Here is a 16,386-nt window from a genome sequence, read left to right on the forward strand (position 1 = left end):
AAATCTGCATAAATGACCATACGTTGATTATGGTAACGTTAAGCACCAATCAAGATGCCATATATGTATCATCTATTCGAATAAAAGAAAATTACCAGTATAGCCTTAAAGGCCAAGATGCTGGTGCTTTTAGGTAACTTGTATAATTCTCTTAGGCTTTATGGAATAAACTAGTAGATCAGTATATTAAGAGACTGGAAAACTTATTGATGGGCTGCATGGCGTATGTGTCAGTACCCTTGCTACTAGTATGCTTCGGAAAAGATGTCCAAACATTTAATTCTCAAATTCCGAAGACTTTATCTACCACTTATTCTGACAGCTCAAAGATATTAGTAAAATATGTACTCAAATATTCTGAGAAAACTAGAAAGCCAATATCAAACAAATGTGTATATGTACTCACATTATTATCCCATATATTGCTAGAAATGATCGAATTTTTTCAACCAATTTGCCAGGCATTTAGTAAATATTTTGTGAATTTGTGCTATATTGTGATAGTAGAAAAACTGATAATGCAGAAATTTCGAACAAAAGCAAGTAAGCACTAAAACATGTAGTACTAGTTGTATCTACATTCATTTCTTTTCAATATTAATCAAGAAACCAAAAAACTGAATTTTATATTCTAACAAAACTTTAATTTCAGGATCCTTAACAAGCTCTCTAGGATTTTCCAAAAAACAGGCTGTGAACACATTCATTTTTTACCACGGGTAATTTGTAAAGCCCAAATATAAAATCTGAACATCCTTTTTACCTATTCATATTTGCAGTTCGGAACCTGATGATAAAGAAGTATACGAACTTGCCAATTCCAACTTAATTTTACAACATCCGAAATTTGACAATGCCAAAAAAACTTGCATATATATCCATGGATACCTGGAGAGTCCTGATGTGGAAAGTGTTAAAGTGATAGTGGATGCCTACCTACAGAGGAACGATCACAATATTATAATATTAGATTGGACTGAAGATGCTGCTGGAAGCTATCTGTTGAGTGCGATTAAAAAAATGAGGCAGGTATGCCATCAAAAACAGAAATCAAATAAGTTAATGAGGTACAAAATTACCTTTCAACCCACTTTCAGTTGGGCACCATTGTAGCAAACGCCCTCATTTTGATGACAGATGCTGGTCTTAAGCTTGAAAACGTCCACATTGTGGGGCACTCGTTAGGAGGACAAATGGCTGGAGTTATTGGACGTGAAGTGAAAAATAGATCTGGTGGGAGCCTTGTTATAAAGCGGTAAAATGATGATGTATTTGCCATCTAAATCTTACTCATATTCAACTCCATTCCTTCTTCCAAGGTTATCGGCTTTAGATCCAGCCTTTCCTGGCTTCTACCCTGCAAAAGTTTCTATCGTCAAGCCCATAAGTAAAGATGACGCTGAATTTGTTGACGTTATTCATACAGATGCATGGTTATATGGAGCTCCAAGCAGTACGGGTACCGTAGATTTTTGGCCAAATGGAGGACGAACATTGCAACCCGGTTGTCCCAGACGAAACTTCCGTCCGTTATCAGATAATGGTAAGTCAAATCATAAATCATAATTGAAAATTAGGACTCACTCTAATTAAGCGTTCATTGTAATTCGCATAAATTTGCACTAAATAACGGTTGACATTATAATTCATACCGAAAAGCACAATTTCCCAGTGTATAATGAATTAAAATTCATATAAACATATCAAGTGTGTGTGTGTTTGAGGTGGGGGAGAATCACTTCGGGCCGGGTGGTGGCGCTGCGACAATGTCGTACATTCAGTTATGTGGCTGATAATGGCAACCTGCGCAACGTTCATGTCCCGAAGAACATCTAGCGATAACAAGGCTTCTATATGTTGGTGTAGGACAGGAATAAACGAAATGGACAAGGAGTTTCATGGGCTCCACTTTTTTCCACAACGTTTTAGCGAACGCATTGTACGGGCATTATTACTTATTCATCCCGTACTGGTTGATAACAACAACTTGGAATGTGCCCAAGATTATCCACTTTTCACCATTAAAGAACTGGTAAAGGTTGTTATCTTTGTGAAAAATAAGAAGGCGTCAGTACAAGACCGTATCTCGACAATGGTATAGCTCTAAATTAGTGTTCTACCATCGGTCTGACCCACTGCTTTCAACGTTTATCTGAACGAGGACATAATTTCTTGCCACTTGAAGGTGGTGAGACTCACTCTGATTCACAAAGGCAAAAGAGCTGCCGTCTGCATATCAACCACTCTGTAGCCACAGCCGCGAAGGTGCTCGAAAGGCTTATCAGAAGAAAACTCGCCGAAACAGTGTGTGCTGCCGCGGACTAGTACCCAAGATAGTTCGGCTTTAAAGCAAAGAGCCCTACGGGGAATGCTATCATGCAGGTCGTGAACACGGTTAATCGAACTGAGGGGACATTTTTCACGATAGTGCGCTAAGACGCCACAAGCCAGAAGAGTCACACCTGACCGGGATACATAAATGATACAGTTTTTGCCGAAGGCACTATTGACCAGATGCATGAAATATTAATGCGACGGTTAAGCAGATTATGAGTTATTATGGTTTCAGCCTTGTGCTAAACAAAAAAGCCAAAGAGCCATCTTGACTAAAAAGAAAACAGGGCTGACGTAACAACGTTACAAGAAATGTCCTTGACAGGGGCCGGTTTCCTGGAGAAGAACCACTACACCATATATTATTCTGGCCATCCAGTAAAAAAATTAAATTCCCTGTTTTCGGCTTTGAAAATATAAGGGAAAGTCTATCCACTCTACGTTTGCGATGCAAATTTAGAAATAGGAGAGGAGACTTCAGAGCCAGAGAAGGATATCTCCTATGAGGCCGCCACCTTTCAGCATTGATGAATGTCCGAACATTTAGGGGGGCCAATATTGACTCGGATCACTACCTCGTTGGCAATGGGGATAATAACACCACCTAGAATCCCCCTCTGAGAAGAAACACTGAAACCATCCACGACATAGCCCTCCGTAACACCTAAAAGGGGAAAATGGCTACAAACATACTTGGCCCCAGCCGCAAGAAAAGTCGGAACGGCTGGTTCGACGATGAATGCAAACTAGCAACGGAACGGAAGAATGCTGCATACCGAGTAATGCATACCGAAAAGTACAAGGAGCGATCGCACCAGGCGCGGAAGTTTTATCAACAAGTCAGCAGGATGAAACCTGATACACCTCGATGCTCATCCTGCCGAGACAAAGAGGAAAATCTGATTTCCGACAGAATGGGCATATTGGAACGATGGGTTGAGTGCTTTGATGAGCTGGTCAACATTGACGGCTTCAGGTATGAAAGGTTTTGCGTATTTCTTTTATAAAAAAGTTTGAGTGTGAATTTGTCCCATTAGTATGTAACACGTAATATACGCATATATTATATGAGAATATCCACTTTCGTGATATTGACATTCAAAATCTTGAATTTCCAAAGAAGTGACAAATTTAACCTATTATAACTTTGTTAGTAATAAGGCGATTTCCACTAAATTTGGTATGATCAAGCTCTATATTATACCCTACATTACTGCATTTCGTGGTGCTAGGATGAACTTGAGGGGGGTTCTTCAGTCAATTACTGATAACTATGGTAATATACTATTATTAACTTCATTTGGAGAGCTAACGGTATGGAAGGTATTGCGGAGCCTAGGTACCATATAGTGACCTCTTGATTTTTTCAGATTTTTCGGTTGGGCAGTTTCTGAGAACGGCCCCGTTAAATACCTTTTCAATAAATGTCAAAACTAAGACCAAGTACCAACTATAGGATAATTTCCGCTATTTCGCTAGGTCGGATAGCCCCATACGCCCAGAATATTATTGGCTCATACCAAAGTGACTCCAGCCAAATCAGCAACAGATCAGATTTTCTTTTTGCGGCAAGCGATGAAAAAGTTTCGAATATAGCCATCAGTTACACCATCCTTTCATCGACTTCAAGGCCACTTATAATAGTATAGCCAGGATAAAACTGTACACCGCTAGAGAGAATTCGGTATCCAGACGAAATTGGTATCCTTGAATAGGCTCTAGAAAAAGCGATCCGTGTTGCTGGGGTAAATGTGAGAGGTACCATTCCCTTTAAGTCCACCCAATTACTGACCTATGTTGACGATATCGACATCCTGGGAAGAATGACCCGAGACGTACAAATTGCCTTCATCCAGATCGAGCAGGTGGTGCGAGATCTTGGGCTGCACATCAATAAAGCTAAGACGAAATATATGTGCCAACGTCAGCACCAAAAACCAAACAACCAACATCATCAAATCTCACTGGTCAAACGAAAACAATAAAAATAGAAGACTACAACGTTGATACCGCTGATAATTTCCCCTATCTATGGTCAAAAGTCACAACCGACAACAGCTACAACGATGAAATTCACGCACGGTTTCTGGCAGCCAACAGAGTCTATTTCATCTTCCAAAAACTGTTCCACTCGAAACGTCTCACCATAGGGTTAAAGCTCTTACTGTACAAGACAATTATCTTGCCAGTTTTCATGTATTCTTCGGAGATTTGGGTTCTTAGCAAGAAAAATTGCGAACTCTGGGTCGCGTTCAAGAAAAGAATGCTCCAAAGAATTGAGGGTGGAGGATTCCGTAGCCGCCGGTGGGCGGGTTACTTAACCCATATGGATGAGGATGACCCTGCCCTAAAAATCTATAAGGGCAATATCTACTGTAGAAAAAGAAGACGATGCAGACTGTGCCCGAGATGGGGCGGTTTTAGGAATATCGTATTGATAGGCCTTGGCGCAAAACCGGGATGACTGGAGTTCTTTATTAAGGTAGGTCTAGACCAGAAACTGGTTGTTGTGCCGGTGAAATTTGTTCGATGTTGTTATTTAGAAAAATCTACTGTGATAGTGCTGATCAAAAGCAATCTACCCGCGACCATGGCAAATGGGGTATGGCTCAGGAAAGCTACGTGGAAACATGGGAGATGATTGCATTTTGTAACGTTATCCTGATTGTAGGTAATGTTCCTGAATATGATTATGCATAGAACTCCTAATCTTTCGTGATTAAGAAACCCTTATTAATCAGATGTATATGAAATACTTGAATTTTTCAATATCATATTGGTATCAGCAAGTGTGGTCTTCAAAGTCGAAGGTAATAAATTGGGCACATCTTAACCGAAATGGTAAGGTATAATTTCACTAAGTACCTCTATTCTACGCCCCGAAGGAATCACCGTCTGTCCCGTCCTCCCCCTTCTCGATGAGGGTATGGATGTTCATTATTAATAAAATATCCATGAACTTAGAAACTAGTTTATTTTGGCATCGATTACGTTATGTAGTAATCACAACACAATTCCATATTTTCTATATAGCATTTATAACAGCTAAAAATAAAGAGGGTGGGTACAATCACACATAGGAGGAAGAATAGCCAAAGAGTGAATTTAAGCTATTATCTCAACTTAAGAACACTTAAAACTTAAAAAACTACAAGTCATTTATTTTTCCCACAATAAGTCATTTGAAAGTACTATAATAATCATCTATCTACATTTCAGATCTATCAAGTCATCGAAGATCCTGGTGGTTTTGGGCAGAAAGCGTTATAAATAGCCATCCAGAGAAATTCAATGCGGTGAAAGCGAAAAGTTGGAGTGAATTCAAAGCGGGAAAAACTCTGGAATTCGAACAACATGTAGTGATGGGATTACATTGTCCTGCAGGGTATGAATTATGAAAAAAAGTTGCTTCCGTGTATGCTTATTTAAATTCTTCTGTTTTGTTTTCACAGGGTATCAGGCGATTATTACTTACAAACCAATGGTGCAACACCATTTGCCCGTGGACAGACGGGCGTTGTTTTTAGTAACGAGAGAACAAAAACTGAACAGAACAAAACATAGGATTGTTATGTTATTTTATAGTATTTTTTGTAATAATATATTGAAAGATAGAATATAAAATGGGTGGAATCTATAGAGGAAATGTTGTTTCCCTGATTTCTTGTATGTGGCAGGCATCTATAGTCTTAAATAATAAGGTTTCGTATTTTGGTAATTGCATCGCTGTACTAGACACAATACTGATCACAGAAAACCCGAAGTATTAACAAGATACTGAGAGAAAACAATATGTCAGTGGATACAGTGTAAGGTATTATTCTTATTGTCCCAGTTTTCCAAATTCCAAAGCCTGACAATTACTCTTACACCATATGAGAATTCAATGGAAGATGATTTAGATGCAAATGAATTGTTATGGATAGAAAATCAACTCGTTCCAAATTTCCTCTAACACTCATCCCGCATTTGTTTCTTCCTACAAAAAAGCGCTCACGACCTAATCAACGAAAATAGTCACGTGATCTCATCGGAAAATTTTCCTTATAAAAAAATCGACGAACAAATGGAACCTCCCCAGACTAAAAGATAAACAATCAAATAGGCTACGTTCTCTCTGAAAAACGGCATACGCTCATATCGTGAAGTGAATTTGTGACATTAACGGCTGATACGCTAATAGGCAAACAGTTAACCGATAATAAGGTTTTGTTTTACAGAAAACCTTTAAAAAACTGTAACAAAATTGATACGCTGTTCACCTATCTGCCTGTGGAAAAATCTATAAAAAGCATAGCGAAGTTTTCATAAATACGTCACTTTTGTACTCCTAGTTCTATTGGCATCGACTCGACTACTAAGATTGACCGAGGAAGAGGGCAGCTGGCTCGAAATATTCTTCTTCTTTTTCTTCAGCCTTTGTCCCGTTCACAAGCGGGGTCTTGATCGATTTCGCCATTTGGCTCTATCAAATACCTGATGTGGATGAAATCTTGAAGCTTTTAAATCCTCATCCAGCGTATCAAGCCACCGTTGTTTCGACCAGTCTTGGTAAGTGAATTCTCGTTAGCGCGAATTGCGTGATCATACCATCGAAGACGCCTCTCTCGCAATTTTCCCACGATCGGTGTAACCACATAACGATCGCGGATATCCTCATTTCGGATGTGATCAAACCGTGTCACGCTACTAGTCCAACGCAACATCTTCGTCACCATTACCGCAAGAAGCCGTTCATTGTCTTTTATATTCGGCCAACACTCAGAACCATAGAGAGCGGTAGATTTTCGATTTGAGACGTTCGTTGATGCGATCACAAAGAACACCAGTTATGGGATGCCACTTCATCCAGGTTGCGTTAATGCGTGAAGAAATTTCATAACGCAGTTCTCCATTGGCTGATAGCGTTGACCCGAGGTATTTAAATCGCTCAGTTCTGGGCAGATCATTGCCCCTGACAGTGATTGTGCCTGTTTCATGGGGATTGGTTGTCAAAAATTCAGTTTTGTTTAGATTCAATCTGAGACCATGCTGCATGAGGCGATCATTCCATTTTTGGACAAGCTGATCGAAATCATTTTTACTATTAGATGCTAGGAAAACATCATCTGCATAAAGCAGTATATAGGGCTCTATAGATCCAGAAACGCAATGTAAACAGGGTGATCCTTCTCATTGTGTTTCTCCATGAGTAACAGCGCAATGTGTATTGCGTCAGTAGTTCCGCAGTTTTTGACAAATCCGGCTTGATTCAGAATTATTTCAACGATTTCGCGAATACGGTTGTCCAGAATGCGTTCAAAAATCTTCATGGTATGGGAAAGTAACGGGATCGGACGATAATTTGAACATTCTGTTGGACTACTTTTCTTTTCCTATATTGGAACTGTGGTACTTTTTGCCAGTCAGGTGGTATTCTTCTTTCCTGAATAATCCGATGAAAGAATTCACTGAGCCGCAGTGTTGGGTCCCAGCTCTTCGCTTTTCAGAGCTCAGATGCGATGTCGTCAGATCCTGTGGCTTCCCCGATTTCATTCGTTTTATCGCTTCCTTGACTTCAGTTGTGCTGACAAGTGGAACTGGCACAAATGTCGGCAATGATTGTGGAAGTGGGTGATGAGCAAATTCTTCAGTAGAAATCTACTCGAAGTATTCTCGCCATCTATCCGTTGCGGCTCGACGGTTGGTAAGCAATGTACCGTTCTTGTTATTAACGCAACAGAAGGGTTCGATATCTTGTGTACGTTGGTTACGGCTTTCAGCAAGTTGATACAGATCTCTCTCACCATCCCGAGTGTCCAGTTTATCGTAAAGATTTTTGTGATGGTTTGCTCGAGTGACAGCGACTGCTTTCTTTGCTTCCCGGTTGGCATTCTTATAAATTTACTAATTGGTAAGCGTTTTATCGTCGAGAAATTTGTGGTAGAGGCGTTTCTCTTCACTGACCTTCATTTCAACATCATCATTCCAAAGCCAAGTATCGTCCATGTACCCCTTATTCGGCTTGGTAACCCCGAGGGTTGCAGAGGCCGCTTTGTGATCGTGTCTTTCATTTGGTTCCAGGATTCTTCCACATTCGCAATGGTCGGTAATCGTGTCAGTGAGATCGTTTCTTCCTTCTTCACACCAAATCGCCACCATTTAATGCGCGGCGGGTCAGTGCGTTCCTCACGCTGTTTCATCGGTGGCTTAATTCGCAGGACGGCAATCAACGGCCGATGTTGAGGTGTAATTGTCCATAGGGAACGGCTTTGTAATCAGTGACAGTGGTAAAATGTCGGTGCCTCATGAGAATATAGTCAATTTGCGTTTTACTGGTCCCACTATAAAATGTAGGAAGATGGGACAATCGTTTGATGAACCATGTATTCATAGGTACAAGCTCTTGGGTGTCCGCAAAATCGATTATACGCTCGCCACCCTCATTGCGCGCTTTGAACCTCTTTCCCCCATGGCACCTGTTACCGTCTGCCTTTTCACCCACATGACCATTAAGGTCACCGGCAATGATATTATGATCGTCAGTAGGCACGTGACAAGTCTTTTCATCGAGTAGTTGCCAGAAGGCATCTTTCTCGGCACTAGGTCGACCTGTCTGTGGTGCGTACGCGGTGAATAAGTGAATAGTGCGATCAGCTGATATAATGGTGAGCTTCATCAGCCGACCATCAAATCGTTTGACTTCTTTAATGGCATCACGGAAACCCTCTGAGATGACAATGCCAACACTAGCCATTTTCATCGCGTTCGCGTTCAATATCGCAGATTTTGGTACCAGACCATCGGATTTCTTGAAGAGCACAGATATCAATGCGCCTTTTCCGAAGGGCTCTTGCGAGTTCCTCGATCTTTCCAAGTTAGGGTACAAATATTTAGCGTGCAGACACGTCCGTTCCATTGCCGTATTCATAATTGCGTCTCCGATTCGAGTCTCCGTTTCGGGTTCGAAGACAATATTATACTGTAAGCAAACTGTCATCCTGTTGCTGCTCAGGAGTGTAATCGGTACATCTCTGCTGTTACCTCCTCTGGTAGCCATAGAATGGTTGTACCTGCATGTGCGGCAGTGTAGGTTTCAATCACGAATACGATTCATACCCTTCCAAATTATCGGGATCCTGAAGCAAATTTGGTACTCCCGTATTGTAGATTAACTAGACCTTATAGGTAATATCATAATAATTGTCTTAACGCACAACAAACACTGTACTTAAAGTAGAGAAGTTAAAAGACCAAGCCGTTGTGCGTTGTAATTTGGGCAAAGATTAGGAATCGGGAAATGGAAGTGTGTTATAAGACGCAGGACAGCAGGTGATATCGTTTGCGGCGGAGTAGTCCCTCAAACCCGAGGAAAGTTTACAAAATGTACACCGACCTAGATAGGATCTACGCTGTTGTAGGAAGGGAAGGTTCAGAAAGCGGAGGCGGAAGGGGTAGTCCACACGAGGAAAGCTTTTTTTAAGGAAGGGGGACGGATGAATTTACGTTGCATATTTTCAAGGGCAAGACAATCATAGTTACGGGAAGGTGACCAGATGTACAAGACAATGATCTTGTATTCCTCGGAGACTTGGGTTCTTAGCAAGAAGAATTGCGAACTCTTGGCCGCGTTCGAGAGAAGAATCCTCCGAAGAGGATGGACGATTCCGTAGCATACGTAACGACGAAATCTATGAGCGATACCAGGTTGTGGAGAGAATCCGGCTCAATAGGTTACGGTGGGCGGGTTACTTAATCCGTATGGTTGAGGATGATCCCACCCGGAAAGTCTACAAGGCAATACTTATGGTAAAAAAAGAAGACGAGGCAGACCCTGCCTAAGATGTATCGATGGCGTAGGTCCATACGCCAGGCAGCTTCTAGGGATAACGAATGGGTGAGCCTCGGTGCAAAACCGGGATGTCTGGAATTCCTTATTAAGGCAGCCCTAGACCGGATACCGGTTGTTGCGCCGTTTATGATAATGACCAGATAACGGATCAGTACCCGAGAATATTCTTCACGAGGGAATTGGATGGAGTCAAAATCAGAGGAGAAGCGAAGTATAAAGCCTAACAATTTTGCTGCTCGATTGGCGACTTCGAGGCAATGGGTGTCAAAGCGGAACTTATTGACGAAAGTGACTTCGAAGTCTTGAGTAGGATAAGGAATGTCCGTTAAGAGAGTAGGAGAAAGAAGTGGGTGAGAATTTTAGGGAGTAGCACATAAATTGACACTTTCAGAAGTTTCGCGCTAAAGCATTAGTCGAGCACCAACGAACCAGAATGTCTACGTTAGATTAAAGGGAAATACAATCCATAGGCGACGATATAACCGAAAACAGCTTAAGGTCGTCGGCATAGAGGAAACAGGGACAAATAAGGAGGGGGGGAGGAAAGTCTTTGATAAAAAATAAAAATAACAAAGGGCCCAGAATTGATCTCTGTGGGGCGCCAGAAGAGGGGGGAGAAGGAGCGGGACGTGCAGTCGTCAAAAGAGGCGGGGCAGGAAAGGTAAGAGGCTAGCCGTAAAACAACTGGCATGGGAACGCTTAGAGACGACAGGAGGAGAGGAGAGAAATGGGACGGTAATTCTTGGTAAGTGTACCATCACCACTTTTGTGTATGGGGATAATGAAAACCTCTTTCCACAAGCCGGGAAAATGATTCTCTTCGAGGCTTTTGTTGAAAATAATAGATAGGGGAAGGGAGATGGGTTTACCAGTTTTGAGCAAAAAGAGGTTTAGAAGACCATCGTAGCCAGATCCGACTCATCATCAATGAGGTACTCGACAAAGAAAGAGGTAAGAAGGGGAATGGTAGGCAATGCGGGGTAGGCTACATCCAATAGCGGGAGGGATTAGGAGGAAGAAGGGGGACATAGACTGAGGAATAGTAGCGGCAGAGTAAATCACAAGATAGTTTGGGGAGAGTTAACTGAGGAGCCAGAAAATTTAATGGACGCAGGGGAAAGCTGGGCCGGACAACGGGAGTTGCGAATGTAGGATCAGAAAGGTTAGAGATTGCTGTGCTTAAGTGAGTCTTCAACACTGGTCAAATATTTGTTTCTGGACTTACGTGTTAACGATTTGACCGAAGAACGTAAAGATTTGAAAGAAACTAAGTCAGCATAGGTTCTAGAAGACAGGAACCTCTTCCTCGCGGTGTGTTTTTGACGAAGTTTTTTGAGGATTTCAGTGGTGAACTAGACAGGGTAAGAGCGTAAGCACTTAGGAGAGGAGGGGACGTACCAAGGAAGAAGATCAGATAAAATGGTATAGAAGGTGTTGAGTGCGTGGTCACACGTAAATGGAGAGAGAAGGGGAACCCAGTTGATTACCGCCAGGGCTGAGTTCAGACCTTCGAAGTTCGCCATATTGGATCAGGGCCTTAAAGTGTGTTAGACCCTTTCATTCAAGACCGTAACGGTACACTACAGTATACTTTAGGAGACAATGCGGAGATTATTACCCTAATTTGACTCATTCACAGCTGAGTCGGCTCGTATCCGACATCCAGTCACGATAACAAATCCCTTTACCACCAGTGAGATTTGAACCGCGACCTTCCCCTACGCCAAACGCACTAAGTCCTTGAGCCATCCTGATATCAATCTTATAAGTAGTAGTCACTAACCTGCTACACCCCTTACCATTAGTATCACTAAAAATTGGGGGAGATCACAAATTTGAGCAGCTTTTTGAATGGGTTCACAGTTTCATCCTGAAGAGTTTTATGCATCTTCTCTAGTGCAAGTGAAATGGCTGTCAACCTTTCCGCGGGGTCCTTCACATGAAGGATTAGAAAAGTGAAATAATAGTTTCCCAGATCGCTCAATTCTGGTTCCTTTAAAAGTGGCATATATGTTATCCAGTAAAATTGGATGTTGGACCTAACTATAATATAATACAATTCTACATACATGGAAATATCTAACGTCGTTTGAAACCCCGAAATTAAAAGATAATATCACTATTGCTGCTTGTTACACTGTTCTCTTTCTAGTTTGTTCATAGATACACCATAAAAATGTACCAGTAACATTGAATGGAACCTTGAAAGCTGCTTAAAATGACAGTTGCATGACAATAAAAGTTCCATTTTTTATAATTACAATTATTCACCTCATGCAATATCGTTAGCTAGTAAAACAATCTTTAGGTAAACTCGTAGATAGGTACAAAATTTATTCCCATTCATATTACTGGCTGCTACTAGTTACTATGAACGTTTTGTTGGTCCTAGTAATATCATGGTTCGGTGCATATTAAACTTAATATATATTACTTCTATTTGTTAAGACTTCTCTCTATCTTCTAGTATCAATTAATTATGTGGTTTCTATTAATTTTCGTAATGACTTACGCTCCATTAAATTTGTCTTTCACCACGGGTATCAGCAGTTTAAAAGTTTTTTCGACCAACCTTTGAAAGTTTCTTTTGTTACAGACCAAACTACCGCGATAGCCAGCGATTCGACCTCAATGACTCCAATAAGATCCTCCAGCATCCAAAATTTGATAAATCCCGAAAAACACTTATGTATATGCATGGCTACACAGAAGGCTCGGAAGTTCAAAGTGTTCATGTATCAATTGAGGCATTTTTGAAACGTCGCGAGCACAATATTATCCTCTTAGAGTGGAGTGAACTGGCCAGTGGAAATTATTTCGTTGATGCGGTCCCTAATGCGGATATGGTGCGTATATCGTTACTATCACTTAATCCCAAGAATATTTTGAATTGTATTCTAGATCGGGATCCTTGCTGCTGATCGCCTCTTGAAGATGTTCAAAAATGGTTTAGACGTAGAAAAGTTCCATTTACTTGGGCATTCGGTTGGCGGTCAAGCTATTGGAAAAATCGGTAGAGAAGTGATCGCCCTTTCTAATGGAAAGGTGAAATTACCAAGGTGAGTAAATCTGGAAGCCGAGCCAAAAAAAATCGAACAATCCCAGGCTAGCGGTGGAAGTTAACACTATTCTCATCTTTTTCATGTAAATTTCACGAACGCTCCAAATATTCTGAATATTCGTCCTAGAATAACATCTCTGGATCCAGCCTTCCCAAAATACTACCGTGATCTCCATATAACTCCAATAAGTTACCGAGATGCTGAGTTTGTCGATATCATTCACACAGACTCTTGGCTTTATGGAAGTCCCTTGTCTGCCGGAACTGTCGACTTCTGGCCAAATGGCGGAAAATCATTACAACCTGGTTGCCCCAGAAGACAATATAAACAATTAACACAAAATGGTAGAAAATATCCTTCCTGCTCAACTCTATTTATGTATCACACATCCATTGCAGATCTATGTTCACATCGACGGTCATGGATATTATATGCAGAAAGCGTGATCGATGAAGTTCCGAAGAAGTTTCTAGCGGTGAAAGCGAAATCGTGGGATGATTTCAAGAAAGGGCGAACAGAACCTTTGGAAAGCTATGCGGTTATGGGATATAATTGCCCCACGAAGTACTATGCATTTCTCTTGATGAAGTTATTTAAATTTTTACTTAATTTGATTATAGTTTGACAGGAAATTACTATCTTCAAACGAATGAAGCCTCCCCTTACGCTAGAGGAGAAGACGGTACCAAGTATACAAAGGTGAAGCCGAAGCCAAGAGATTGGTTTAAATGAAGACATTGATATGTGTAGTCATCAATTAATAAAATCAGATTCATATTCAGATTCATTTAATATATGAAGGGACGCTAGGTTGTGACATCAACGTAGAAAAAGTTTGCTTGTGAAATCAAATGCGATTAGTTCGATGGATTCCGGTTTTCTCTTAATATGTTTATCCAAAAGTTAAATTTTTCATCAATCAAGTATCAGGTTGAGGCTATTAAGAAGGTGGTTGCTTAATGTGGAGGCAGGAACATTGCAATCCTTTATTGCAAATTGAGTCAATGAATACCTTGGTACAAACGTTCAATGCATTCGTCCTTCTTCATTCGGTTCTATGCCTCGTTTTACTTACCTACATCCTACCTTCATCAACAGGTCTGTGAACTTGAAAAGTACAGGGAGCAACCGCACCAGGCGCGGAAGTTTTACCAACATCCTGCCAAGACAAAGAAGGAAATATGATTGCCGACAGAAATGTTGGAGCGATGGGTTTAAGATTTTGATCCACTGCTCAACAACCAAAATATCGTCGAGTTGGAGGTCCCGCCAACTGAAAACGACGGACAAATGCCGCCACCACCAAGCATAGAAGAAAAACCTTCGGCTTAAAAAACATAAGTCGTCAAGACCCGATGGAATTACAGCCGAATTGGTTAAATATGGAGGCGACCAACTACACCAAGTGGTTCATCAACTGATGCTCAAGATGTAGGACAGCGAACCAATACCTGACGACTGGCAACAAGGCATTATCTGTGCCATACATAAAAAGGGGGATATCAGGCAGCGCTGCAATTATAGAGGTATCACGTCGCTACCCCCAGCAAGATGCTAGGCCGGATAGCCCCATACGCCCAGAAAATCATTGGCCAATTCCAAAGAGGTTTCACTCCAGGCAAATCAGCAATATATCAGATTTTCTCTCTGCGGCAAGCGATGGAAAATCTTTTGGAATATGGACATCAATTGCACCACGTTTTCATCTACTTTAAATCCGCCTATGACAGCATAGCCAAGGTAAAACTATACACGACCATGAGAGGATTCGGTATCCCGACGAAATTAATAAGACTATGCTGACACTGACCAATGTGCGAGGTCAAATAAAAACAGCAGGATCACTCTCGAGAGCAAGGGGATGCCCTAACATGCGTCCTCTTCAATCTGACCCTGGAGAAAGTGATTCGCGATGACTTAAATGACGTAAATGTGAGAATCACCATCCTCTTCAAATCCACCCAACTACTGGCTTACACTGAAGATATTGACATCATTATACGGAAGATTACCAACACATTTCGATAAGAAATACATTTCGTTTCCTAAACCGGTTAGAGTATCCCCCCTTAATTTCACATCTGGAGCAAATCTCAAGTGTTCGTTCCACACAGAATCATTAACGTTAATGAAGCAGTTTTGCTCCTCAATCGTAGAGTGCATATATGTTCGTTTATGTTTTGAAAGCCGATAACAGCACGTTTCATTTTTTGCTGCCTAGGAAACCTATTCTCAACACATGATTTTATGAATGACCCCAATTACATATGGCGTAGTGACTCTCCGCCAAAAAAACCGGTCCCTGTCCAGTAACGTATCTCTGTTAACCGTGAGACATGAGTTGAATTGCAGCTCCTATTCTTTACAAGGAACAAATGTTCATGGAAAAATGTGTTAATCGTTTGTCCTTTTTCATTGCCGGGTCAGATTCAATTGAGTCAGCTCTCCAACCAGGGTTGTCAGCTCTACAACAGCCGCCTACTTAAAGGAACTGTTAGCACATTTTGTCCCGTTTTTAGGCGGAGGAGATTCATCTTTGCTTCTCCGTCTGCACTTTCTCGTTAAGATAAAACAACCAGCGATCACCACATGAAGATAGGATGTGGAAGCAAAGCTGTTGGTTTACCAGGCGTTTCCCAGGTTTTATGCTCCATCCTGTGATGGATCCTCGGGTGTATATTATACAACCTTCTGACTGCTGGACTGATATTCTAATGTACGCAAAAGGCGACCATATGATTTGGGAATCGATTTTATATACAATCCTAAAAACAAAGACTTGATGCATATGAGAAGGGCTTCTATTAAGGACATAACGTAGTCTAGGTCAATTCCCTGAAAGTGGATGGAGTAACACAGTTCCATCAACCCTTAAATCGATTCTGGCAGTTAGAACAATAGTAAGACATATTCTTTGGGCAAATATGGATATCTCGAGAGCAACTGATTCTTTTTATCAATGTATTGTTATTGTTATTTTTTTGTCTAGTCTGTTTAGTAATAGACTCGACTCATCTGGATTGGATTGGTCACTTGCTCTGAAGATCACAATCTAACTGTCGTTGTATTGGTTTGCAGGTCTGTTTTTGTTGGTTTGAATGTAGGTAGATTTTAGCTAACGAATTATCATTAGCATGGATCTATACCATCGAATACACT

General features: G+C 41.1%; 2 protein-coding genes across 9 annotated transcripts in view; both read left to right on the top strand.

Moving 5' to 3' along the window:
• The window catches only part of LOC119647150 (pancreatic triacylglycerol lipase-like), a 42,289-nt gene extending 36,309 nt beyond the window's left edge, over positions 1-5,980 (top strand). For 4 of the 8 annotated variants that reach the window (XM_038047952.1, XM_038047951.1, XM_038047950.1 and 1 more), the window contains exons 2-8: positions 462-543; positions 653-719; positions 780-1,029; positions 1,098-1,255; positions 1,320-1,543; positions 5,554-5,719; positions 5,787-5,980. In XM_038047952.1, coding sequence (XP_037903880.1) covers positions 519-543; positions 653-719; positions 780-1,029; positions 1,098-1,255; positions 1,320-1,543; positions 5,554-5,719; positions 5,787-5,898 — 1,002 coding nt within the window. In that variant the 5' untranslated portion in view covers positions 462-518 and the 3' untranslated portion in view covers positions 5,899-5,980. Of the gene's footprint in view, positions 1-415; positions 544-652; positions 720-779; positions 1,030-1,097; positions 1,256-1,319; positions 1,544-5,553; positions 5,720-5,786 lie in introns of those variants that run through there. The other 4 variants (XM_038047948.1, XM_038047947.1, XM_038047949.1 and 1 more) reach the window with 3 other exon arrangements.
• Positions 5,981-12,484: 6,504 nt separating this feature from the next.
• On the top strand, positions 12,485-14,008 carry LOC119646181 (lipase member I-like). Its single transcript, XM_038046563.1, has 7 exons — positions 12,485-12,572; positions 12,633-12,705; positions 12,762-13,011; positions 13,067-13,224; positions 13,354-13,571; positions 13,626-13,791; positions 13,848-14,008. The coding sequence occupies exons 1-7, from the start codon at positions 12,536-12,538 to the stop codon at positions 13,957-13,959; spliced, it is 1,014 nt and encodes a 337-aa protein (XP_037902491.1). The 5' UTR covers positions 12,485-12,535; the 3' UTR covers positions 13,960-14,008.
• Positions 14,009-16,386: the final 2,378 nt, after the last annotated feature.

This window comes from Hermetia illucens, chromosome 1, assembly GCF_905115235.1.
Source record: "Hermetia illucens chromosome 1, iHerIll2.2.curated.20191125, whole genome shotgun sequence".
Lineage (NCBI taxonomy): Eukaryota > Metazoa > Arthropoda > Insecta > Diptera > Stratiomyidae > Hermetia > Hermetia illucens.